General features: G+C 43.6%; 2 protein-coding genes across 2 annotated transcripts in view; both read left to right on the forward strand.

Annotated features, from left to right (window-relative positions):
• Positions 1-26794, forward strand: part of LOC135464942 (uncharacterized) — a 137298-nt gene that overhangs the window by 93810 nt on the left and 16694 nt on the right. The window lies entirely within an intron of this gene.
• Positions 14557-16982, forward strand: LOC135464941 (M protein, serotype 2.1-like). Its single transcript, XM_064742529.1, has 4 exons — positions 14557-14637; positions 15010-15282; positions 15901-16079; positions 16718-16982. Exons 2-4 carry the CDS (start codon positions 15023-15025, stop codon positions 16966-16968), a joined length of 690 nt encoding a protein of 229 aa, XP_064598599.1. The 5' UTR covers positions 14557-14637; positions 15010-15022; the 3' UTR covers positions 16969-16982.

A 26794-nucleotide genomic window follows, 5' to 3' on the forward strand; every position in this document is an offset into this window, starting at 1 on the left:
TAGCATATGGTTCACGGACTCTCACTCCGGCAGAAAAAAACTATCATTACCACTCTGGGAAATTGGAGCTTCTTGCACTTAAATGGGCGGTTACGGAGCGCTTCAGGGACTATTTGTACTATGCGCCTTCATTTGAAGTGTACAGTGACAATAGCCCAGTTACCTACATACTGACATCAGCTAGACTTGACAGTACAAGACACAGATGGCTTTCTGATCTTGCAGACTTGAACTTCAGTATTCATCACAAGCCTGGGAAAGCCAACGCTGATGCAGATGGATTGTCAAGGCTACCAACTGACATAGAACAGCATATGCTGGAATCTACAGAAACCGTACCTTGTAAGGCTCTGAGCACAACTATCAGCACAGTGTTGGCTCAACAAGACTGTAGGACAGCCATGGTTCAGTCTCTGACCACTGACATTCATGCACAGAATACTTCGGATTTGGGAGAGCAGATTGTCATTCCGAAGGAAGAGCTGAAGAACTCTCAACAGACAGACGAAATCATTCAGCATGCTCTCAAGTTTCTCACCCTTGGAAGGAAACCAACTCAGAAGGAAATCAGGGCAGCTCCTGCTGGAGTAGCCACATTACTTCATGAGTGGAGGAAACTTGTCATTGCTGAAGGACTCCTGTACAGAGACTCTGTTGTGGCTGGTCAAAAGCGTCGACAGCTGGTGCTCCCGTACAAGTATCATAAAATAGTGCTGGAGCAACTCCACAACAAGATGGGTCACTTAGGAACAGAACGGGTGTGTGCTCTTGCAAGAAGCAGGTTTTACTGGCCAAAGATGGCCAAGGACATTGAGCATCACATCACAAAGGCGTGTCCATGCTTGAAGAATAAAGTGCCAACAGTGCATGACAAGGCTCCAATGGAACATTTGAAATCCACAGCTCCAATGGAACTTGTGTCAGTTGATTACCTGAAACTGGAACGAAGCAAGGGTGGATATGAGTACATCCTGTTATTAGTTGACAACTTCACAAGATTTGCTCATGCATACCCAACCCAGAATAAGTCTGGAAAGACAGCAGCAACTAAGATATTCAATGACTTTGCCATGAAATTTGGTCTCCCTGCCAAACTCCACCATGACCAAGGGCGCGAGTTTGAAAACCAGATGTTTGCTGAATTACAGAGACTCACAGGTGTGACAAAATCCAGAACGACGCCATATCACCCCGAGGGAAATGGCCAAGTGGAAAGGCTGAATCGCACTTTACTGAGTATGTTGAAGACTTTACCAGAGGATCATAAATCAAACTGGGCAGCACATGTCAACAAGATGATCTTCGCTTACAACAGTACCAAGAATGATGCTACTGGATTCTCACCATATTTCCTTCCGTTTGGAAGAAATCCAAGACTTCCAGTGGACTTAATGTTTGACCTCCCTGATGATTACCCTGAACGGAAGTCAACATTTGTGCAGCAGTGGGAACATGGGATGCGGAAAGCATATGAGGCAGCGGCGGAAAATGCAGCAAAGGCAGCTCTGAAAGGCAAGACTAGATATGACAAGTCAGTGCGTAGTCAAGCGTTGCTCCCAGGTGATCGAGTTCTCGTTCGGAATCTCTCTGAGCGTGGAGGACCAGGGAAACTTCGTTCTTACTGGGAGGAAACCATTCACGTGGTAGTTCGCAGGATGGCAGATGATAGTCCTGTGTACGAAGTGAGACCTGAGTCTGGAAAAGGTCGAACTCGTGTGCTTCACCGGAACTTGCTGTTACAGTGTGATGGCCTACTAATAACAGTGCCTCAGCCGAAACCAAGCAAACCGACCAGCAGGATGCAGAATGTGGACAGTGGCAACAGGGATGTCAATAACTCAGATGACGACGATGAATCATCGGATGATGAGCTGTACATTGACTTCACGCCACAGAGTAGAAACCAAGGAACTTCTGCTCTACCAGCTCGAGTGTAAGACATTTACCACAGCCTGAACCAAGCCCAGTGTCCACGCCTGTACAGCCTGAACGTCGTCAGCGAGTCCCGCCCAAAAGGTTTACGTATGATCAGTTGGGTGTACCATCGATTTATGAGATGAATACAGGAGTGCAGGCATATCCGGGGTATCAAATCAACCCAGGGTATGTGACAGCCCCTCCAGGTGTTCATGGTTACCAGTTTGTCCAGCCAACGCAAGGCTACTATGGACAGTTCCCACCGATGATTCCAGGAAACTACACTGGAATTGTATTCTGCTGAATGTGTGTGACTTCCAGAAGTAGTGGCAGGATGTGATTTCCAGGAGTAGTGTCAGGATGTGACTTTCTGATACACTGTGTTTGTGTGTTGTGATCCTGTGACTGTTTCCAGAACATTCATTTCAATATGGACTTGTGTAGTGCAAAGTGATTGACTGTGTCTGGAACATTCAATATGGACTGTGCAAAGTGATGGACTGTGCCTGGAACATTTCATAAGGACTTTGTGATTGTGCAAATTAATGGACTGTATAAATGTGAATTGATGAGATTTTGCATGGACTGTGAGAAATCTGAAGTGTCAGAGTGAATACACATGGTCTTTTGTAGGAAAAAGATAAGTCTGTGTCATTCTGAATTTATTGTGGTGAATGTAAGTAATTTCACCACTGCCTGTGACTGTGAACTGTGCAAATTTTCCATGGATCAAGACTGGACTGTGAAGCTGTGTCATGACAGTGTTTGGAACTGTGATTGTGTGTTCAATCCTGTAGCCATTAGTGCTGGTGAACTCTATGGATGTGGCCAATCCATCTGATCACCAAGATGGTTGAACTTTATTCATTGGATGGACTATCGACAGTGATACTTGCCAATGGACTCGCAATCTATATGACTATTCAGCAAGTTTGACCAGTTCGGTATCATGGTTAATAGGTGTTAAAGGGGTTTTTAATCCAAGTGCAGTCAAGATTTTGAAGTTTAAGCGTCATTACAGATGCGTAATGTAAATGTCTGGGTAGACATTTGATTTAGCGGGGGAGAGTGTGAGATCCTTAAGAAATGCAGGGTCCCCTTTTTAAATTTTGACAGTAACTTTGACCCTGAGAACAGTACGTATAGCATGTACGGTATAGGGGAAATAAATCTGTTATTTTGTTTTGAATGTCGTAAGTGGCAAAAGCATTGTAAATGCTGTAAGGGGCTTTGTACCTTCGTTTCAATACAATTCATCGCACACCAAAATTTGTTGATCTAATTCATCTAATTGGCTCTCCCCAGGTAAGACATGTCAGCTGTTAGTTTTTGGTTTATTTATGACATGAATATACAAGCTCTATACTGTATAAGTCTTGTCGGCGTAGATAAGCCGATTAAGTGTGTAAATTCGAAGTTTGTAGACATGAAGATTTCGGTGTCTGTAAGCGGTAAACAAGCGTGATCGCAGTCATGACCTTGAAAGTTACTTACAGCGTGATAAACATGAATCTGATGTGTTGTGTTATTATGCTACGATATTCAGGTGTAAACAAGAATGACATACTGTAGCTTAGTGCATGTACAAGTGATCGATAGGGTTGAGTGGTTATTCTAGGAAAATAAGTTTGATGTGCAAGAACAAGGTCATGTCAAACTGTTTAGTTCAAGGGCGATAACTCCTGATAGGTAAATGCACATTGCTGTTCCTAGTATGAGGTTTACATCATTTGAGGGACACTAAAGTGACATTTTAGAGTGAGGATTTATTATTATGCATGTAGTGCATGGTGATTTACAGATTATGATATGTTTTGACAGTGAAAAGAGATAAATGTAATAATAGATTTTAACACTTGGTTAATATTTAGTTTCATACTGTATTTGACATTGAACTAATAGGCGTTAGTGTAATGCATGTATGTCATGTTAGTGAATACAGGTATGGGTAAGGTGAATGTATGATTGACTGCAATATGGTGATGTAGTATAAGAGTTCAGTTGATCAGGTTCCATTATACATTTAATATTACAAGTTTATTCATGACATGGTTAAGTTGCATTATACTGGTATTTGACAGTTAGTTCAGTGTATTTGTAAGTAATGCCATATAGTGGCATATGATCCATAAAGTAGTGGTACACTGTTTGAATACACTCCAGGTCAGTGATTGATTCTAAGGGGAGGTAACTCTACTCGCATTAACAAGCCAAGAGCTATTGAGGTTGAATTAATATGTCACTGTATGTAAAATGATTCCAGATCATGATGATAGTGCAGACTGGGTTGTAGGCTGAATACATACATATACCATAAGTTCATAGAGGTATGCTGTTCTCTGGGTATTGTAATGTAAACAGTAAAGTGCTCAAGTACTGTATGCTCAACCGCCTGATACATCTGTCATCGATGTCATTGGTTTTTTTTGGTACCTTCGTTTCAATACAATTCATCGCACACCAAAATTTGTTGATCTAATTCATCTAATTGGCTCTCCCCAGGGTGTTGGGTCCAAATGGCCATGGAAGCATGTTCCACCGGGTTACAGAGACAAATACCAACACTTCACTAACAAAGTGGCCATGTGGAAGCAGTTGTTTATTCACTACCAAGTGCAGTTTCCCCACATACTGCTTATCATTGAGCTGGTGCTAGTGACCCCATACTCCAGTGCCTCTGTAGAACGTGGATTCAGTCTGATGAGCAGGCTTCTGTCAAACACCAGGCTAATTCTGTCCAATAAAACATTGGACGATCTGATGGCCTTACGGATTAATTTCCCTGTTCTCCTTTCCTGTGACTCCAAATATGAGCAAAAACTGGTGGAGAAAGCCATAGACATGTACTTGGCTGACAAGAACAGAAGAACTGCCCGCACGAATTCAAATTACTCTGCATCTCCAGTTCTGGATAAGGCCTCATCAGGTGACACTTTCCTGCCGGTGCCCGTTGCCCTCAATCCTGAGTACAGCCAATGAACTTACATCTGAGGAGGACTTCATTACACATCAGCGTGACGGCATCGAATCAGACAGTGACACTGACTTTGACCAAATCACATGTAGTTCTTCAGATACAGATTTGGAGCTGGATTCTGCAATTTCAGCTGTGTAGATAAACCTTTTCAGTTACAGGGCATTTCTTTCAGGCTCAGATAGTTAAAAGTGTTACTCAGTCTGAGGTCTGTATGTGACTGTCAAGTTTGACTTCAGTTAAGTTTCAGGTGCAGTTCTGAGGAAACTGGACCACATCTCGATCTGTATTCCACTTATTCATTGACTTTCAGTTTCTTTTTTTGTTGTATCAACAATAACTGATCATTCATTTCATTTCAGTTCTCTTTGTTGTTGCATGGCAACATTAGTTGTCATGTGATGTGTTGTGACTTGTCTTAAATTTCCTGGTTTGATTCCACTGATTTTATCATGGCTGATGTCTTAAAATTCAGTAATAACTAGGACTGAAATGTTTTTATTGCAAGTAGTCTCAGAGGCTCATAATCAGTCTCTCAGCCGTTTGAACAGGACAAGTTCAAACAAATATCATCTGTTTAATGCATCTTCGTCATCACACACAGACTATACCAAAAGTCCACAGTTCAAAAGAAATTGCATCGTCATTGTGATTGACATATGTGACAATGAAAAATTAATCATCTCTGTTGTACAATCAGGTAATTATTTCTTTTATTGTGAATACATCTTGTATGCTTTTTAAATTGATTAATTAAAAAAGGTCAAAAGAATAACGCACATGTTTTGGAATCTGTTTTATTTGCAGATAGGATAAGTAAATGGGAATAACCAGACCCAATCCTCTATTTCAAATCATTGTAAAATTTATTATGACAGCTGTGTAATGTAGCAGATTACTCTGTTAAAACAAATGATAATACTTTCTGTCAAATCCTATTCTACGATATGCGGAGTTAAGTATGGTATAATAATTATATACATTTTAAAATAACACACTAGATGTGGTAGTTAGTACTCACTACCAGTGTTAGAAAGCGTATTTAATGAACAGAGAAATCTGCTACTTTAAACCATGGAGCTTAGCAACTTCATGAAGTACTAATGTGCGGGTGGTAACCCATTTTACGAGAAAGGGTTACCACATCCTCAAAAGTCGGGACCCCTAAACAGGTTACCACAATTGGATCTTATTTTACTCCCTGCATAAAACATAGGAATCATCCAGATAGGTATTCCCGTTCCCCATTGTTCAGGAAACATTGTCAGCTGTGCTTTGTTTTGCCACGTGGTTTTTGTTTTATACTACAGCGCCATCTATGATGTCCAATAATTATTGTTTTATTCAAATTTACATAGAAAAGGCACCAAATCCAGAGAATATAACCACAGAAACGTGTAAGGCAACATATAGGTTAAAAAAATAAGCTGATAACTTGGAGGGACACGGTTATGTGGCACTCGCTGTGCCACTGCGAAAAGCAGTTCACCCGCGAGTCTCAAGTATCGAAAACTGAACCGTTCATAGTACAAAATATGAGAAGAGCCCTACAGCGCCATCTATGATGCTCAATAATTTTTTTTTCGTATACTGTTACAAACATGTAACATGAGATAGCTCTTACTGTCTTAAATTAACTTTCAAGAAGCAAAGCGGGTTCGGGGCGAAAAGAAGACATCTAAGCCTACAATGACCACTTATTTAATTGACACTTATACACGTAGAAATCACAACCACCAGCCGATGTGGGGGGTAGGTTGGTCAGTATTAGACATATTGCATATATATAAGATATATACATAGCAGGTGAGTTGAACACAACCCCGGCTGACAACAATGTAGCGTCACGCGCACAGCTCTGCCAGGCTGATGATTCTGTATGAAACGGGCGGGAGAAAACATAAAAGCCCGCTCGCACTCATCATCCAATCAGTGGGCTGATAGTTCCTTTTGTCGTGCTTTCGCCCAGGCCAGGGTTACAAGTATATAGAGCATAACCGCGGGTTTGAGTTGGTCAGACTGAGCACAAATTGTCTACAGCTATTATCGACAGTTATTATGGCTCTTTTTGTGGGGGGTTACGACGATGAGTGGGCTGAGACCCCATCCTCAGAGAATGAGTCCTCCCCACTAATCGTCATACCAAAGTCACCAGAACAACAACAACAACAACATCCTAATACGCAAAATGTAGAACCAACCGAACAACAGCACCAGCTGGAAAATGCAGAACTAGCCGAACAACAGCCCCAGCTGGAATCGAGCCTCGACCGGGGAAGGCGAGCCGAGCCCTGCACCTGTGCAGGGTGCGGTCGAGTGAGAGGGAGTCATGGCGACACCCCCCAACACCACCACCGACCCACCATCGCCTGGGGCGGGCGTGGGCGAGGTAGATTGGCAGAATTAATAACCCTCGCCCGGCAAGGGCGTTTGACACAACCCAATATTAACCGGTTCTTCCGACCGAGGAGTTCCCGGGGGCGAGGCGTCGGGCGGGGGCTACCCCGGCGGCTTGAGCTGGAAGACACAGCCGAAGCGGAGGACGAAGAACGTTCACGTGGGAGTTCGAATCCAGGGCACGGCGAGAGTGAGCGGTTGTCGGAAGGAACACCACCTCCACCACCACCTGGCTGGCTATCCGCTCGTCGGGGTCGGCCCCGAGTTCACGTCCCACCCCAGCCTCGGGGTGGTGACACCCGCCGAGGGGTTGTAGAACCACCAGTGACAGATCCACAGCCAATACCAGTCGAGCAAGCGGGGGAGGTGAGGCCTGTCAACTCCCAAAATTACATCAGCCTAGAGGACAGGCAAGCCTTAGTTCGTCGCACTGAGGCTCGATTGCGAGCCGACCCTCCCCTGCAGTGGTTTTTCATCCCCGCGGCGGTGGGAGCATTACCACTGACGCCAGCTCCGGGGTCGACCCCACCACCACCAGCCGCACCAGCACCAGCGTCATCATCACCAGCCGACCCACCACCAGCCAACCCACCATCACCGGAGAGTGGTGCAGGTGAGGCACTTGCTGCGTCCCCACAGGGGAGGAGGAGACACACATCGGACGGTTTTCCGACACGTGAGTGTCGGATTTGTTATGTAAGAGCGTCCGATGCGTGTCTCTTACCCTGGGCATGCAGCGATTTGCCTTACCTGTGCTCGTCGTCTCGCACCCCAGCGGTGCCCATTCTGCAATTTGTATATATTACGTATTATTCGTCTCTTTTATTAATTGTTTGTCAATCTTGTTTTAATCGTTTTTCATGTTGTGAACCTGTTGTATTTGTTGTTTTAAAAAAGAAAAAAAAAACAGCTGGCTGTTTAAAAAAAGAAAGAAAAAAAAATGGCTATTTAAAAAAGAAAAAAAGAAAAAAAATTGCTGTTTAAAAAAAAGAAAAAAAAAAAAAAGAAAGAAAACAGCAGCACTTTCCAACGGCCCTTTTCAGGGCCACCCAACTCTTCCCGAAAGAGTACTTTCTCAATCTAGGCACTAAAAAAAGAAAGAAAAGAAGCCCCACACCAGACACAGTCTCCCCATTTTTTTTTTTTTATCCCAAATCCTCAAAGTCTTCCTAACCTTCTACTCCACCTAAAACTCTGCCTAATTCATACCCAGCCTGAAACAAACAAACCACTGTTTTCTCTATTTATCTATCTATATCTACATTCCCTTGTCTTGTGTATATACGTAATGTATTGGTGTTACTTAAAACTCTGCCTAATTTATACCCAGCCTGAAACAAACAAACCACTGTTTTCTCTATTTATCTATCTATATCTATATCCCATATACTGTTATACTGTACTCTAGTCTACTACACGCTATATCACGCTAGTCTATACACATACACCCCGCGGCGTGGAAAAAAACCCACCAAATTTGTGTTGTGTGTGTGTGTGTAATGTATTGCTGTTACTTATGTATTTCCAATGTAGGCTGGTTGGGAGGTAGGCAGGCAGGTCAGCCGGTGCAGTCGGTGCAAGGTAGGGTTGTCAGTATTAGACATATATACATATATTACATATATACATAGCAGGCGAGGTGAACACAACCCTGGCTGACAACAATGTAGCGTCACGCGCACAGCTCTGCCAGGCGGAGGATTCTGTATGAAACGCGCGGGAAAATGTAGCCGAGATGAATATATGAAAACACGCCCGCCAATGATACATCACTTTTAGTGCTCTCCCTTAGGCCCGCGCCCCGCGTTTCCCTCCAACTTTACAAGCCGGGGTTGTCTTATAAAAGGCCGATCACCTCGGTGGTACGTCACTCTACAGCGCTATCTTTTCTAAGACTCAGGTTTTGATGTATAGACAGTGGATCCAAAACTGAAGTCAAGCAAACTCCGTATCAGTCTGATGTATACACTCGCCTTGTCTACACGGACAACAAACCAGGATTATAATGCTCTACTGGTTTTGTATGACGACGTCATAACATACATCATAATACATTATAATGCATTGTCATCACCCAAGGCAGGGAGAGAGGGAGAAAGGGGGAGGGTTGTGAGGGAGGTTCGTGGGTTAGTAGGTCACTCTGCCCGAGCGGGATACAATGACTCGGTCACCGTACATGTTTGTACATGTTTGTTTACATATGATGACGTCATAACATACAGCGTAATACATTCGACTCGTTGAAGAACTTACCGGGCCGTGTTTCCCACGTTGATGGGTCCACCAATCCCACAACCGGTAGAAAGACTTCTCACAGTCTTCACAATGCCACACACGTTCTTTTTTGTTGTCATGCCGCTGTTGATGACGGATCAAATTCGCCCGGCGAAAAAACACCCGGTCACAGGTCGGACAGGTGAATCTTTTGTTTGTCTGGGGCTGGTGATGCGTCCGCTGGTGTCGGAGCCAGTTATCCCGCCGGGTAAAGTGCTTGGCACACACCCGGCAAAAATACTTCTCCGGGTTCTTCTTTTCCTTATCACCGTGCTGTCTTTGGTGATGCCGTCGCCAGCTATCTCGTCGGGTAAATCCTCGATCGCACACCTCGCAGGTAAATAGCTTCGCCGTCTTCTTCTCCTCCAACGTCTTCTCCTCCAACATCTTCTCCTTGTCTGTATCAGCCTCGAAATCTTCTCTATCCATCGTCGCTTGTTTGCTCGCTCGCTTGCTCGCTCGGTGTCTTCAGGTGAAGTGATCTGCTACTGCTGCACCTGTCTTTTTGTCCCAGAGACCCGCGAAGTGATATATGACCGCACCACGCCCATCGCCATCCGCGCACGTGACATAGTCCCCTTACATAAGCGAAAGTAGTCCCCTTACCTAAAATCGATTGGTTTATTTTTCCCCCGTCTCCCCACGGATAGGCCCGTTTTGCGGGCTCCCCATTGGGGTGTTTTGGGGCAAATCCGGCTCACCCATTCGTCCGTTTTGGCGCCCGGGAGCTCTTTTCGAGCTGTCCCACTCAACTTTACAAGCCGACGTTTTGCCTCTTTTTTTCTCTCTTTTTTTTCATATACGGTTATACTATACACTAGTCTATAGGCCTATAGGCCCCACCATGGCAGAGTTCGCGGCTGTGAATGACATCATGCCCGTACCCAGGCGTATGCCCCAGGCGTATGCTGATCGGGAGCATGTTTGGTAAGCAAATTCTGCTAGCCACACCTCTGCTCCAGTGGTATCTTGGTCGGGGTTTGGTCGTGACACACGTCTACCAAGCGATGGAATACACACCGGAGCGAGCGTTCGAATCCTTCGCAGACGCCGTCACCCAAGCCCGACGCGAGGGAGATGTCGACCCGACCAAAGCACTGATCGGGGAGACGATAAAGCTGTTGGGCAATTCGGGTTATAGAAAAACCGTCACCAACCAAGACCTACACGTGGATGTAAAAATCTGCGATCTGGCAAAAACGCGGAATTAATTGGAGAGTGTCCGGTGTCGAACCGTCGACCCCATCTGACCCCGACTGGGAATCCCTCGTCAAACCCGGGTGCGTGGTTACCCCGTCGCGATCATTACGACCACGATAAGCGTACACCGGGGCTTTTCAAAGTCGAGTGGACCGGTGACGCCATCGTGAGTTTATGCTCCAAGACCTATTATTGTTACGGGGGGGGGGGGGAATCCAACGCAAAAGATAAACTCTCCTGCAAAGGTGTGAGTGCTCGAGGCGGGACAAGGACGTGTACCTCTCTTTGCTGCGCGACCACCAAAGCGCGAGTGGCGTGAATCGGGGGATGCAAATGCGGGGAAATATGATGTACTCGTATACCCAACAGAAAGATGCTTTCACGTACTTTTACGGGAAGCGGAATGTGCTCCGCGACGGGGTGAGCACCACCTATTTAGATCTGTAGAACGGTGCTATGTATACCCTACACACACCCTGCTCCTGTGGTCCTTTTTTTTTTTCATGTGTTTGTCGTTCGCAGTGGTACATACGTTAAAAAGTTAAAACCACCTAGCAGGGGGCGGCAGGCCGGCAGCCGTAATAGCCTGACACACTGACCGACTTGCCGTGCCTACTACATCGTCATACATTGTTGCCGAGCTGCGCCTTGCCGTCTTGCTGGTTTACCGCAGACGGACTGGTAACAATGTATGACGCAACAATGTATGATGATGGATGACAGGCGGTAACTGGGTCAGTGTGTCAGTGTGCTATGGCTGGCCTGCCTGGCCTGGCTAGGCGGATGATTTTTTTTGTTTTTTGTTCATTCTTGTTCCGGGATTATGTTGTGGTAGTACTCATAATAAAAAAAAGTCAAACCACCACGGTATGTGAGTCTCATAGTCTCTTTTTTTCTTTTTTTTTATTCCATACTATATGGCGTAACAGGTCGAACAGGGAAGATTTTTTTTTTTTTTTTTGATTGGTGTTTTACGCCGTACTCAAGAATATTTCACTTATACGACGGCGGCCAGCATTATGGTGGGTGGAAACCGGGCACAGCCCGGGGAAAACCCACGACCATCCGCAGGTTGCTAGCAGACCTTCCCACCTACGGCCGGAGAGAAAGCCAGCATGAGCTGGACTTGAACTCACAGCGACCGCATTGGTGAGAGGCTCCTGGGTCATTACGCTGCGCTAGCGCGCTAACCGACTGAGCCACGGAGGCCCCCGAACAGGGAAGAAAGAACGTTATTTGATGTATGTTTTACAGTCCATGGGTGTGGACAAAAAACGAGGGATGGATCCCAAACTGGCGATCCACCCAATCGAACACCCGTAAGTCGTTATCGTCGTACACGCTGTGTCCAACGTATGTACAATAGCATCCATGGGACGACCTCGAGCTCGCTGGGTTAAGTAATACACACAATATTGACCGCACACGCCCGTGTCCAGACTATACAGCCGCCGATCGTTTCACGTCCAGTGGTGTGTTCCCCGGTTAAGCCAAGCGGTGATATCGGGATAGAGGGGTGGAAATCTGTAGGAATCAAAGTATTCGCCCTGGATATGGGGTGGGTTGGACCACTGGTCTATGAAGACGGCGACCCAGTGTCGTCCCGGGCGAAGGCACGTGTCTGTGTTAATGATGCAGGCCCAGGGGGTGTGACGGGGGTTATGGGAGGGGAGATGGTCCCGAGGGTAGACACCGCCCCCTTCCTCAGTTCGCCCCGGGCAAACACGTCCGTCTGTAGCGACGTCGCAATTGTACCGTGTCCATGTTGTTGTTTTGGCTGTTCAACTGGCGAAGTCACAGAGCACGTTTCGGCTTTGGTCTATTTCTATGATATTGCTGGATTCAGTGTAGCACACCACGTTAATGGTTTCCGGCAGTGGTTTGGCAAACCGCATCTCCAGGCGCAAATCCCCTTTCTGTACCAGGTTCAGTTGGTGATCGTCGTGGAGGCTAGGGGTCAAGTCGAAACAAAACAGCGTGTGGCCTTCGTCGAACGTGGTGCGTTTGATATTGTTTCCCTCGTCGTGAAACGCTTGGGTGTGGGTAAAGAGGTTCATGTACGTGCGGATGAAATTCTCGCACGGCCGCTGACGTACAAGGCGACGAAGTTTGTGTAGTAGTGTCGGAAACGGAGCGGGTTTTTGGTGTAATCCCCGTCAAAAGCCTTGTTGCTCACACACCCCACCACTAAACGTGTCGGTAAGCTGCCTAGAAATAGGCTTTGTTCGTTGATGAGGGTGTGACCTCAGGTGACGGAGAAATACTTGGTCAGCACGCGGCGGATCGGGTACTTGGCAGGGGCTTTGACCAACGCTTTCAAATGCCCCAGTTGTACACCGCTGGTGATTTTCACTTTACGCACAAAGATCAATACCTCCTCCAAGTGGGTCTTGTAGTCGGGAGCGGCCTCACCGGACATCAAAGTAAACGAATCCTTAGCCGGGGTGAGACGGATGCGGACAGTGACGTTGTTGAGCAGGTGTCGGTGTTGTAGGAACATGTCACAATGCAGGCGACCCAGCATGTCAACCGACCGACTCCCAGCCGTGCAGGCCATCCGATCGTCAAACCCGGCGTTGCTGTCATCCGTCGTGTCAAACTTCCCTGGGGTGTCCGCGTACCACAAGGCAGCGGACAGCTGGCTGTTTTGGCCTCTTTACCGTAAGACAACAACGTCTCCAAGTAAGCCCGGTACGTGTACATGTTGGTGGACGGAGTGATGAGTTTATCGTTCAGGGAGACGTCGACCTGCCGCCACATGGATTGTATCCACAGGTTAGTCGGAGGCACCTTCTTGTCAGCCGCCACAGCCGTCCCGTCCCCGTTTAGGATTTTTGCCTTCACGTACAACATGGTGTTCGCCAAGTCCAAGTAAGTGTCCCCGTCGGCGTTCGTGATGACAAATTCCACAGGTCCCACATCACTCAGGCTGGCGATGGGGTGTAAGCATCCCAGCGACCTTCTCGAATGCTGGTGTCGGTCGGGGGTAAGGTTCACAAACACTTGGTGTGGGGAAGAGCCATGGCCTGTGTGTGTGTGTGTGTTTTAGCTGAAAATATCCGGTGCGGCTCGAGCTTTGATGTGTCTTCTTCTTCAGGGCTTGACGGTACGTCTTTTAAGTCCCACGTGTCGGTGACGAGTGGGAGTGACGCGTGGAGTCTTCCGTTTTATAGGCTCGCCCAGTAACCGGTGCCGGGCATAGCGACTAGCTTTGACCAGCAGCTGTTTTCCGGTCGCCAGACCGCGTCGTTTCAAAGCCTGTTGTGGCGACACGCCCCCGCTCAGCACGTCCCCCACGACTTGCAGTCCGGTTCGTAACGCCGTTTTGCCCAGTGCTTTCACAGCCTGCGACGTTAACAAGGGTTGTGGCAGCAGTTTGCTGAGACCGCCCAGCAAACCGTGACCGCGCTGGACAGCCACACCCCGAAACACAGGTAACCCACCTCCGCCGGCTTGTTTGGTGTAATAGTCGATGTAAGCCTGCTGTGATGCCATTATTGCAAGGGTAAAGCACGCCGCTGTCGAAAGTGAAGTGTGAGCACCACTTTACCGCGTTCAAATGCGACGGATTGACCCGTGTCGTCCCTAATATCAATTTCCACCGTCGAGAAATGTTTGGACTGTACGGGGATGTATTCCACGTGTTGGAAAGTCTTGGAGACGTGCTCCCCATACTTCCCTTCCGTGGTGACCGTCCGCAACAGCGGGGCCAACGTGTCTCCCACCACACGCGGTTCGATAATAGGGAGGTTTCGCAAGTCGACGGATACGGTTACGCGAACGGCTACGTCATCACTTTATGTGGCCAGGTGACGAGTATTCGTCTGACACATCCCATACGAGTGCGTGAGACACGGACATCGGCTGTCATACACGTAAGTAGAAAACGGATATCTAAATCAAGCTATACAAGCGTGTAATCTCACCGAAAGTTAACTTTGTTTATCGTTGACCGGCAATCAATGTATTTTTAAAGACATTTTCTTCAAAATATTCAGGGTTTTCGTAGATTTTTTTGTTGAAAATTTGAATAACATTGACCGGTAGCCTACGGCGGCAGCATGGGTCTTCACTCGCACTCGCAGTGCAGAGTAGGCTAGGTCTAGGCCTACATGTGAAGTTCTACATGCGTAAAACAGGCCTATGTGTTTCTTACAGATCTATGTCACAGTAGGCCTGCACTGCCTCATATAATTTGTAGCCTTTATATTTCTTTTCTTTTATTTACGTACATTTTTTTTAATCAGTTCTAGAGTCAGGATGGAGAGCTCAACATCAAGTTCAAGTTCAAGCACGCCGCCACTTCGTTTTTATCCAGCCCTGGATATTGTGCTTGTGAAGGAAGTTTTGGCAGTTGATCCTTACAGGCTGGACAGAAACACGGCAGAATGGGAGAAAATAGCCACCAACGTCAATTCCAGCCTTACAGGGACGAAGAAAGTTTCTGTCAGGGGCTGTAAGGATCGGATGAAAACCCTACTAAAGGCCCACCGTAGAGCTGAAATGATGTCACTGAAAGCGTAAGATTGTTTTCTGGTTTGAACAATGATGTAGACCCAAACTCAATGACTCTTAGCTAAATATAGGCTATAGGCCTATAACAAACCATGCCCGTTTGATAGGCCTGCAAGCCTCAAGTTTGCAAACATCGGAAGTTCAAAACCATAGGTTGGAAGACTTTAACACCAGCAGCATTTCTATTTTTAGTTTCATTAGGTTAATCAAATGCAGGTGCCCTTTTCAACGTGTAAATTTAATTAACTAAGACTCAGTAGGCCTATATATCTTATTTAATTCTAGAAAATATTTATGAAATCCATGCAGGCCTAAATATTGCTCTTACAGAAAACCACATGCAAGGCCATCAAAATGCATTAACATCCACAGTCCACAGTGTATAGGATAAACTTTTAGTGACAGGAGCTATATGTTACCTGATGTACTATGTATTTAAAAGTATGTGGCATACTATAACATAGGTACCGTGGTAGGCTTGCATGTTTAAGTTTTCGGTGTGTTGTACCGGTAATGTACTATTTTACACTTTTGTAATTTTGTAACCCAGATATCACCTAAATGACAGGTCCAAAGCTATAGACTAAGAACAAAAATAAATGCTTGTACACTGTATGTTTCAGATCAGGAACAGATGAGGAGTATACAGAGAGGGATGTGCTGTTGACAGATGTGGATGAGATGGAGAGAGAGGCTGCAAAATGTAAAGAAGAGAAGAAAGGGGCCCAATCTGCAGAAAAGCAGAAAGAAGAACAAGGCAAGGAAATTAGAGAAGCTGCAATGCAGTCCCTCAAAAGATCAGGTGAATTTTTAGTTAAATTTAAAAAAAATGAAATGACAAATATTGACACAAGGATAAGTGAAAACACCTGTTATACAAAGTGGCTTACTCTTAAAACACTATTCCATTGTGATTCAAAAGAGTTACGTCTTTAATTGCTTTTTTCATTTTTTATCATGATAAAATAAAATGTAGAAATATAACTGTTTTTTGAAAATTACAACAGTTTAATTTATATATACATGTACTCAGTTATGTTGGAGGGGTGGGGGAACTTGGATTTTTACAACTTGTATTCAGAAAGTTATAAATAGGTCTCCATATTATGCTTCATAAAGTCTACAAACAACATCGCCTATATATGGTAATTACTCATAACAAAGATGAAAAAAATGTAAACACTAATGAAAAACAAATATTCTGAGTAAAGATAGAATGCTTTCAAATGCTATATAAGTGTTTTAAGTTTAATATCTTTTAAGGAGATGTCAACTTAGAGTTGAAAATAGTATTAGTAGGCTACTTGTGTAAAAATACAGCTATATTAGTGTCTGGTGTATGCCTAATTCAAATGCAGTTTTTATACAAGGTGTATACAATTTAATGCATTTGAGAATTCTATAAATGATCTAATACATGTACTATCCAATATTTATCAGGTGAGAACGCAGGCCAGCATGATGCAGCCAGTCCAAAGAAGAGAAGAAGTGGCAGAGCTGACTTTACAACGTACTTTGAGATGCTACGTGAAAAAAATAACAAAGATGCTGAGTTGAAGGCCAAGCAGTTAGAGCTGGAGAAAGAGAAATTTGACTTGGAGAGAAGAGAAAGAGAATTCAGGATGGAGCGTGATTCCCTTATGATGGACTTAATTCGCCAATTGATTGACAAGAAAAATAATGAGTCATAATCATAATTCATAATCAGGGGAATAATCATTAATGTCTGAATCAATAATTTATTTCTGTGTTCAACTTATTTACTAATAATTCTGTAAGAGATTATATGCCTGGAATATCAATATTGTATATATATATATATATATATATATATATATATATATATATATATATAAGCATGCATGTATAAACAAATATCCATAGCAATCCTCTTTACTTTGTACATTACACATGTACATTATAAAATTTTAATTTAAATTTTTATATCAGATCACATTGCAAACAATCTTGACTAAATGTGGAGTTTAAACTTTGAATTAATTTATAATTTTCTCCATCTTTTGACTTAAAGGAGATGAAAGCACCTATATAAAGGATCTCATGTGAAAGAATTTCATCCTGATTCCAAATATGCCCTTCATTGTTTTTTTCACAGTTGGTAGAGCGTCCGCTTCGGGACCGGTAGATCCAGGATCAATCCTTGGTCGAGTCACACCTAAGACTTTAAAAGAGGAAGTTGTAACTTCCTCGCTTGGCGTTCAGCATGACGGGGATAGTGGAACGACTGGTTGACCCGTATCAGTATAATGGCTCGGGCGTAGCGACTTACTTGCCTTCGGTAAGTCGTCTCAGTGAAGCAGCACTAAATAAAAGAGCGGTGGAAATCCGTCCTGCAACAAGGAGGCACAATTACACGTGCATGCACCCTAATGATTCCTTCGTCGTCATATGACTGAAAAATGTTGAGTACGACGTTAAACCCCAAGCACTCACTCACTCATTGTTTTTTTTTACAACGAGTTATTAACGAATGAAGTTTGAATTAATATACTTTAATGTGTACCTTTCAGACCATACACAATTTTTGGACATTCGTGACGTCAAACTTGACTTTTAAGCTCCTGGAAATGGTCATTATGACTATAAATATTGCATTCAAAATTGCCAAAATACATGTACATTGTTGTAGATTGTTAAAATATAACCAGTTTTTGTGCAACTTGTGTTCAGCAAGTTGTGCGAATACCCCAAAATTGTGTATGGTCCCAAACATACACCCTATTATGTCAAACTTCATTCGTGAATAACTCGTTATAAAAAAAATGTAAACAAATACTGAAAGGCATATTTGGAATTAGCATGGAATTCTCTATCACATGAGGTCCACTTTATATAGTTGCTTATTCTTGTCCTTTAAGAAACAAAAACATATTCTGAGACATTTCTGTTTTAAATTATAATAAGTATTAAGTATATTTCATGAATGTTCTGTTGAATTTTGAAAGCTTCGGGGAAATGTGTTAAACTGATTATTCTGTGCTCTGGTCTGGTGGAAACTCCATAAGAAACTGAATAAAAATGGAGTCAAAAATGTTTCAGCTTTTAACAAATTAATTTATTGTTTGTGTTATCTTATGTAGGCCTATGGTTTCCAGTATTAGCATGCATATATACATGTATAAGCATCAGGCAAGGTATTCCTCTAGTGTTGGGGGCTCCAGTCTGAAGTAATAGCTGGTTTGATTCCTCTTCAGACAGGTGTGACAATTGGTAAGCAACGCACCCACCAAATAATATTTTGCAACTGGCTGTAGTAGGACTTTCAGGTTTTTTCTAAAATCTAGAAAGGCAAACAAAGAGAGGACTTTTCCAAATTCCCATTCCACAGACTCCCTAACTGTAGACATCAAATAGTTGAAATTGTGTTGATCTGGATTAAGATTTGCCCCCTTGAATGGACAGATTAGATAGTTCCTAATCGGATATGCTGGGTCACCACATAAAGCAAACGATAGTCCATTGTTGTCGGTCTGTCCCGCATGCTCTAACCTATCCATAATTCCACTCTCACGAAGGAGCGCGCAGTCATGCCTCCGACCCTCCACCGGACCGAACATGTTGGCAATCATTCCATCAGGCACGACAACTGATTTAAATTTCAGGGAATGTATTCTCTTGTGACCATTATAACAAACTCTCTGGTTACGAGTAGGCCTGCAAATCGGACGAACTGTCCCATCTATAAATCCGAAACAGTTAGTGAGCGGAGCTCCTTTTTCATGGATTGCATCGGCATATGTCTGCAATCTCGAGCGCAACCAATCCTGATTAAGATCTGTGAGGCGATGGCTATGTTCATCGAAAATATGGTTCAAGGTAGCGTTTATGGCCATAGAAAGTGTGGATTTTGGTCGTCCGAAGAAAGGTTCTAAATCCACTAGCCTATTTGGGTATACCAATCTCCGAAGAAGAATGCACAAAGCATCCCTTCCGTCCACCACTGTTCTATTGGGACAAACGATTCTTTCTGGCAAGTTCAGACGCACAAATAGCCGATTGATTGAATGTTTGTCGAACCGAAAATTAGTCATGCACTGGGCATCTGACATGTTATGAAGAGAAAATCTTGGCATATGTGAATTATATGTCGTTGGCTTGAAATTCTGTTGAAGAAGCAATATAACTAGTTCTTCGTCATCATTTTCGATAGCTGCTTGCAATAAATTTGTAACTCCCGCGTCTGCCGCCATGTTGAAAGTCAGCGCCCCCTAGTTGACAAATGCGTCATTCGTGCGAAACCCGTTTTTGTATCCGTTAATACGTGAACGGTTACGGTTATCGTATCCGTATACGTATCCGTCGACGTGCGAAACCTCCCTATTGTCTGTGTACACGTACAGCGTGGGTGTGCTGATCTTTAAATCCTCAGCACCGACATACATGAGGTCCGCCGGTCCCATGATCCATTCGTACGGTAAATTCAGACCTGTGCACCTTCCGTATTTTGCCGTATTTTTCCGAATTTTACTCGATATTACGAAATTACGGTAGCTGCCTTTAAACTACGATTTTGCTGAAGGCAAGAGTACGGAATCTGTAAATTTAAATCTTATAAGCTTAATGGGACTGATGTGTGTGAAAGAGCGACTTTTCTATGTGAATCCTGTCCAGTTTCATTGTCGGACACTTTGTTTATACTACGTCATACTACTTCCTGTGAAGCGAGACTGTTATATACCTCCGGAAGCAGGAGAGTCAGACGATAGCTAAAGCGAGCACGTGTTGACATCGTGGTGAAATTTGTCCTGTATAGCCCGGAATAAAAGTAGTATTGCATAGTTAAAGAACAGTGTTTATTGAAGTAGTTTAGCGGTGTATCACTGGTAGCAGTACAGCGTGAAATGGCAACTAATTACAAACAGCCTCCACGGTTTGACGACCAGACAGCCTTCGAGACGTGGACAAACGAAGTAGAAATATGGCGACGGGTAACAGATTTACCAGCGGAAAAACAAGCCCTGGCACTTTCACTATCTTTATCAGGAAGGGCCCGAGAAACAGCTATGGAACTGCCTGCTGACGAATTAGCCTCAAGAGGTGGTATGGACATTTTGTTGACGAAATTAAAAACTGTATTTCAGAAAGAGATTAAAGACGCATCATACGAAGCCTACTCCAAATTTGACACTTACCGAAAATCTACCGATCAGTCAATGACAGAATACATAATTGGATTTGAACAATGTTACAATAAAGCCAGAAAGTTTGAAATGACTTTGCCAGATGCGGTTCTCGCCTTCAAGCTGTTAGACAGTGCAAACCTGTCTCACCAAGAACGACAACTTGCGCTTACAGCTGCTACAGACTTAACATTTGGTGCTATGAAAGGGTCCTTAAAACGAATTTTTGGTAATGGCTCAAATTCAGACACCCGTTTTGAAGGAATTCAAGTTAAAACTGAGAGTGCTTTTTACACACAGAGAACCCCCAAGCAAAATAAACAAGCATTTAACTCTACTCAAGACATAAGGACCCAAGAACCATTAAAAGGAACTAACCCCTTGAACAGATTTGGAAAGCGTTCTCGGTGTGCAATCTGTCAAAGTACTTACCACTGGGCCAAAGACTGCCCTCATAGAATACAGGGAAATGTTAATATAACGAAGATTCAACCAGAAGACACAGAAAGTTGTAACATGACACTTTTTGCTAAAGAGACCGGACAGGAATGTGAGTTTGAAGTTTTTATGGCTGAAGCAAGCTCAGCTGCTGTAATTGATACCGCATGTACAAGAACAGTGTGTGGTGCTACATGGCTTGAGGATTATATATCAAAACTTGAAAATCAGCAGAAAATTATACAAAATGAAAACAGTGTGAAAAAGTTTAAGTTTGGGGATGGAAATGCAGTGCAGTCAACAAAATGTGTAACTATTCCAGCAAAGATTGGACGGACATGCTGTAGTATAAAAACTGAAGTTGTAGATGCTAATATTCCTCTTCTTTTGAGCAAGGCTTCTCTGAAAAAAGCTGGAGCAATTCTGGACTTAGAAAATGACAAAGCTATAATGTTTAATGAACCTGTCACACTTAACTTCACTTCAAGTGGGCATTATTGTATTGATATTCTAGACCAAAAATGTGTGGAAGATGATGAGTTGAACAATCTGGATGAAGTGTTGTCTGTTTTGGATATCTCAAAAATGTGTAAACAAGAACAACAACAAAACATTAGCCAAAATACACAAGCAATTTGGCCACGCATCAACTGATCGGATGTCCTGTTTATTAAAAGGTGCTGGACAGAATGTTAGTGTTTTTTCGGAAACTTACAAGAATTGGTAGAAAACTGTGACATTTGTAAAAAACACAAAAAACTCAGGCCCAAACCAGCTGTTAGCCTGCCTCTGGCCACCTCATTTAATGAAACAGTAGCCATGGATCTTCATGAATTACAACCAGGTGTTTGGTACTTGCACATCATTGATCTCTTTACAAGATTTAGTGCAGGATGTATTGTTAAAACAAAACAAGCTTCAGAAATCACAGCAAGATTTATTCAACACTGGATAGGCATACATGGGGCTCCTCAAAAAGTTTTCACAGATAATGGTGGGGAATTCAACAACTCTGAATTCAGAGACATGGCGGAAAATTTCAACATTCAGGTTCTCACTACAGCAGCATACTCTCCATGGAGTAATGGCGTAGTTGAACGACATAACCAAACGCTTACGAGCACATTATTGAAAATTAGAGCAGATAACAACATTGACTGGGAAGCAGGACTTAGCTGGGTCTTGATGGCGAAAAACTCCATGCATAATGAACAAGATTTTAGTCCACATCAGCCAGTTTTCGGTAAAAGCCCCAATCTGCCGTCCAGTTCTTCGCCTTTTCGCCTCTTCTCCCTGTTATCTAATCGTGATACTGGTAACCGTGATTGATTTTCCCCTTTATTGTCATGCCATCATTTGCGCTCCCTCTCTATATATGCACGTCCATAGTCTGAGTCAGCTTTGGTTCGCTCTCTGTACTGCCCTGCTTTTCCGCGGCAGTTAATGCCATCTTAAATCTGTATTTGCATCTGCAAAGCACATTTTTTATCTTATATGTTGTAGATAGCCAGCAACGTTACTGGTTAGTTGGTAACATAGTTGACGGTAACGTTGTTGAAGTACTCCTGCAACGATAACATCTGCAGCTAGTATAGTTATTGATTGGCTATGCCCGTAAAGCTACGTTTACCGAACACGCGGATTGCGGATTGCGGTACGCGGCAACGGAATGCGGTATAGAGATTTTATCGCTCCAAGCCAATTCCCTTCATCCATTTACCGGACTGCGGAACGCGGTATGCGGTACGATCGCGGTATGCGGTTTGCGGAAAACCCGATCGGTCTGGGGAGCGATTCTTCCGCGCGCTATAAAATAGCGCGGCGGTATAGAGGTCACGTGCTACGTGCGTTTGGGTTACATTTTGTTTGTTTTTCTGTTCTATACAGACAAAGTTATATTACAACTACAAAAATGCCGAGAGGAAAACAACTTCCAGACGATGTAATCGAAAATTTGGTCGGACTCGTCAGGGAACGCTCTTTCATCTACGATGCCAAGGACGACACTCATATGGATGCGCAGAAAATGAGCAATGCGTGGGAGAGCATAGCGAAAACGTTAAAAGTGGAGGGTCTAGATGGTGAGCTTCATCTTAAACTTGATTCCTGCAAATTTGCACTTTAATTTATGACATATTTAAAAGAGATAGGACAAGAAAACGAATTTAACAATGTTGAAACAATATTTAATTATTCCAGGCAAGGCATGGCGAGTGAAATGGAAAAACCTACGAGATAACTACATGAAGCAACGACGACTTCTGAAGGAAAAGAAAAGTGGTACCGCTGCTACAAAAGTCAACAAATGGAAGTTCTTTCCTGGAACCATTCATAGCTGAAAATGAGTAAGTTATAGCCGAAATTAATACCAAAATTTAATTTCGAGGGAAGACGTGTTAATATGTCTTGGCTTCTTTTTCTTTATAGGGATTAAGACAGCAATATTCGTGTTCCAAGAAAATCCTATTAAACGATAACAGATCATTGCTATTTCTTTCCAGAGCCGCTACAAATGTCCCAGACGTTGAAGAAACGGATGACACCGATTCACAGAGTTTTCATGAAGAAATCAGGTACGTATTAGCTGTTGTTATCAAGGTACCTCTTAAAACGTACTGACTTTGCCATGGTACCGAATTGTCTTCCATGAAGAAATCCTTGAATGTATTTCGTACAGCAATCGCCTCCTCACTCGCCCGGTTTCCGATACGTGGTAAAGTAGCGAGACCCTCGACTGCGTCCATGTCGGGCATTTCTTCCAACAGCTGAGTGATTTGGGTTGGAGTACTGTTCCTTTGCAGCATGTTGTGCAATACGCACGCAGCTTTGACAACGGAATTGGCGTGTGTTGGTTGCAGGGCGATTTTTGTATGAAAAACCCTCCATCTAGCAGCCAAAACACCGAACGCATTTTCAACTATTCTTCGAGCTCGACTTAGCCTATAGTTGAATATTTGCTTTTCCAAAGAGTTTCCTCTGCCAGGGAAAGGGCGCAGTAGGTTTGGAAGCAGAGGGAAAGCCTCATCTCCTACCGCAACACACGGTAGGGGGCCAAGATTCTCATAACCCGGTAACATTGAGCTTGGTGGAAAATTGAATGTCCCGTTTACGAAACGTTGTCCCATGTTACTTCGGGCAAAGATTCCTCCGTCGCTGTTTCTGCCCAACGAACCAGTGTTAATTGCAATGAACTTTAGATCAGCATCAACAAGTGCCATTAGAACGATCGAGCAAGTCCCTTTATAGTTGAAATAGAGAGACCCTGACTTCCAAGGCTTCATCATAACCACGTGTTTCCCATCTAGTGCACCTAAGCAGTGTGGAAACTGCCAATTCTGCCAAAAGTTAGCTGCTATGAATCTCCAATCATCACTGGTGCTGGGTACCTTCATCGCTACCTCTCTATGTTTCCAAATAGCCTCGCATACTTCTGGAACCAGCTTAGATATTGTAGATACACCGACCCGATAGCTGAAGGCAAGCGATGCATAGGATTCTCCGGTTGCCAGGTATCTGCAAAAAGAGTATAGTTATAAGTTGATTTAATAAATATATATTTTCTTTCGCAGGTCTGAGGTGAGTTCTATAAATGATGCCCTGCCCTTGGAAACGGAAGTTTCTTCCATTTCCACTACTCCAAGTGCATCCACTGGGAGAGCAGCCAAAACACCAAAGAGAAGCGGAAAAAGACAACCGACTGGGGAAACTTCTTCAATTGAAGATGCTCTGGTTAATTTCATTAATGAGAGCAGGAACAACTCAGGAAATACGGAAACTGATTCCGATGACCTACTATTTATGAATTATGCCAAGCGCATGAAGACGCTACCAAAGGAAGTACAAACATTAATTAAACTTCAAATGTCACAACTCTTCTTCAACGTCGAGAATCGGAGTGGAATACAGATTCCAATAACGCCTCTACCACAAGAACTTGTACCCTCCTTGCTTCAAAATAGTCAGTATGCTAACCAGCAGCCGCTGCCGATATCTAATCACTACGGTGACACAATGATCCCTGGCCAAACCGAGTCTTCTGGAGCAACGTCCGACTTGCTTTCTGCGGCTATGCATATGACATTTCAGTAGAGTGCGGTTTGACTGTTTGTATTATTTACGTTACATTTTACCAGTACCGACCTACCCCTGCCTTGGATGTTAACGGCATGATACCGTAAAGCCATTTTTCACCTATGTTAGGCCATTACCTTTTTGTATCAAACCAGTAAAATGATTTCAAGTTTAGAAATGTTCTATTTCCTCTTATTATCGATTACCTTATGCAGATTGCTAAACGCTGTCTTGGACAAAGGACATCTGTCGATCGATGAAACTTGACAATATCTTCGCGAAGAATGAACAAGAGCTGGGCAAATTGTTCACGTCTGAATCGAAAGTATCGTTGAAACATATCTTCGTCCAGTCCTAGCTCCTGCACAAGGTTGTGATACGCTCCTTGCTCCTTCCGTCTCTTAAAAATAGGATGAACTGCCCATCTTCGCCGTCGTTGGTAACGTTTCTTCTTTGCTATCACGAAGGCCCCCACGGCGATGATTATATCTCGCTGTATTTGGTTGTATCGTGGTTGATCAGGGACGGACCAAACAGGCGCCATGCTTCCCAAAACTAACGTATACCGCAAAGAAAACGCGCACCGATAAACGGACAACGCGGCATAAATATCGCATTCCGCATTCCGTTGCCGCGTACCGAGATCCGCAATCCGCGTGTTCGGTAAACGTAGCTTAAGACGAATTTGTCAAACTGCTTTAATCTATATGGAAGACAAAAAATAATTATTTTCATCAGGGTATTCTAAAACTAGGCATCGCTGACATGCACGTATTTTAAGTAATCTGTGGTGTCATAATTAGTAAATAACTGTATTTAAATACAAAAATATGTCATCAGACAAAATATATATTATATTTGTACAACGACTCAATTCAGTTTTCAGATGAAATTGCTATATTCTACATTGTTACGGTACAGTTTGGATATGCAGCCTGCATACAAACATAAGACTAGTGTTTTTCAAGATATTTAAATTGTGAACATGGAAATCTGATATGTAATCTGGAATTTCTCTTCTATGTGTTGCATAATTTTTATTTTTCATTTATTTGTAGAAGCAGATATTCCTATGCAGGAGGAATTCACCAAGAAATCTAACTTCAGGAAAAATAGAAAACAGGATCATTTAGTAAGTATCTTTGTATATTTGGTAATCTAGAATGAAATCATAAAATTGTAGATTGTTCTTTATTGATTGATCCGTCCACGTGTGGGGAGGAATGCACTCCAGAGGGAAATCAGCTCTTATCGTGTTGAGGGAAAACGTAAATAGGGTGTGCTACAGGGATATCCTTGAGCGTAACATGATACCGTGGGCTCGGGCAGAGTTCCAAGGCAATTATGCGTTCCAAGACGACAGTGCCACTCCACATAGGGCCCGCGTAGTTCGCGATTTCTTGCAAAATCATAGTCAATGTCAGACCCCAGCCTTCTAAATCCCCGGATCTGAATCCGATGGAGCACATGTAGGAGAAGTTAGACCGCGCAGTAAGGTCAAGGGATGTGCAGCCTCAAAACCAAAGGCAGTTGGAAACAGCACTTTTAGAAGAGTGGGACAATATCCCTGATGTTCGGCTAGAGAACCTTGTTGCGAGTATGCCACGTCGTCTACAGGCCACAATGGACATCAGAGGTGATCACACCAAATACTGAGATGCTGGAACTGGCAAAGATAAGCACTGACATTGTAGCCAATCAAATGTACCGTAAAAGACCGGCTGGATTTGAAATGATTTAGTCTTTCATTTGTCTCATGGTTTTCAATGAATTTCCTTTATTCTGAGTAGTCCCATCTAAATTAATTCACTAACTGTCTACGAATTGCTCTAGGATGCCGGTAATAGATTTGATAAATGTCAAAGTC

The sequence above is a fragment of the Liolophura sinensis genome, chromosome 4 (assembly GCF_032854445.1).
Source record: "Liolophura sinensis isolate JHLJ2023 chromosome 4, CUHK_Ljap_v2, whole genome shotgun sequence".
NCBI classification, from domain to species: Eukaryota; Metazoa; Mollusca; class Polyplacophora; order Chitonida; family Chitonidae; genus Liolophura; species Liolophura sinensis.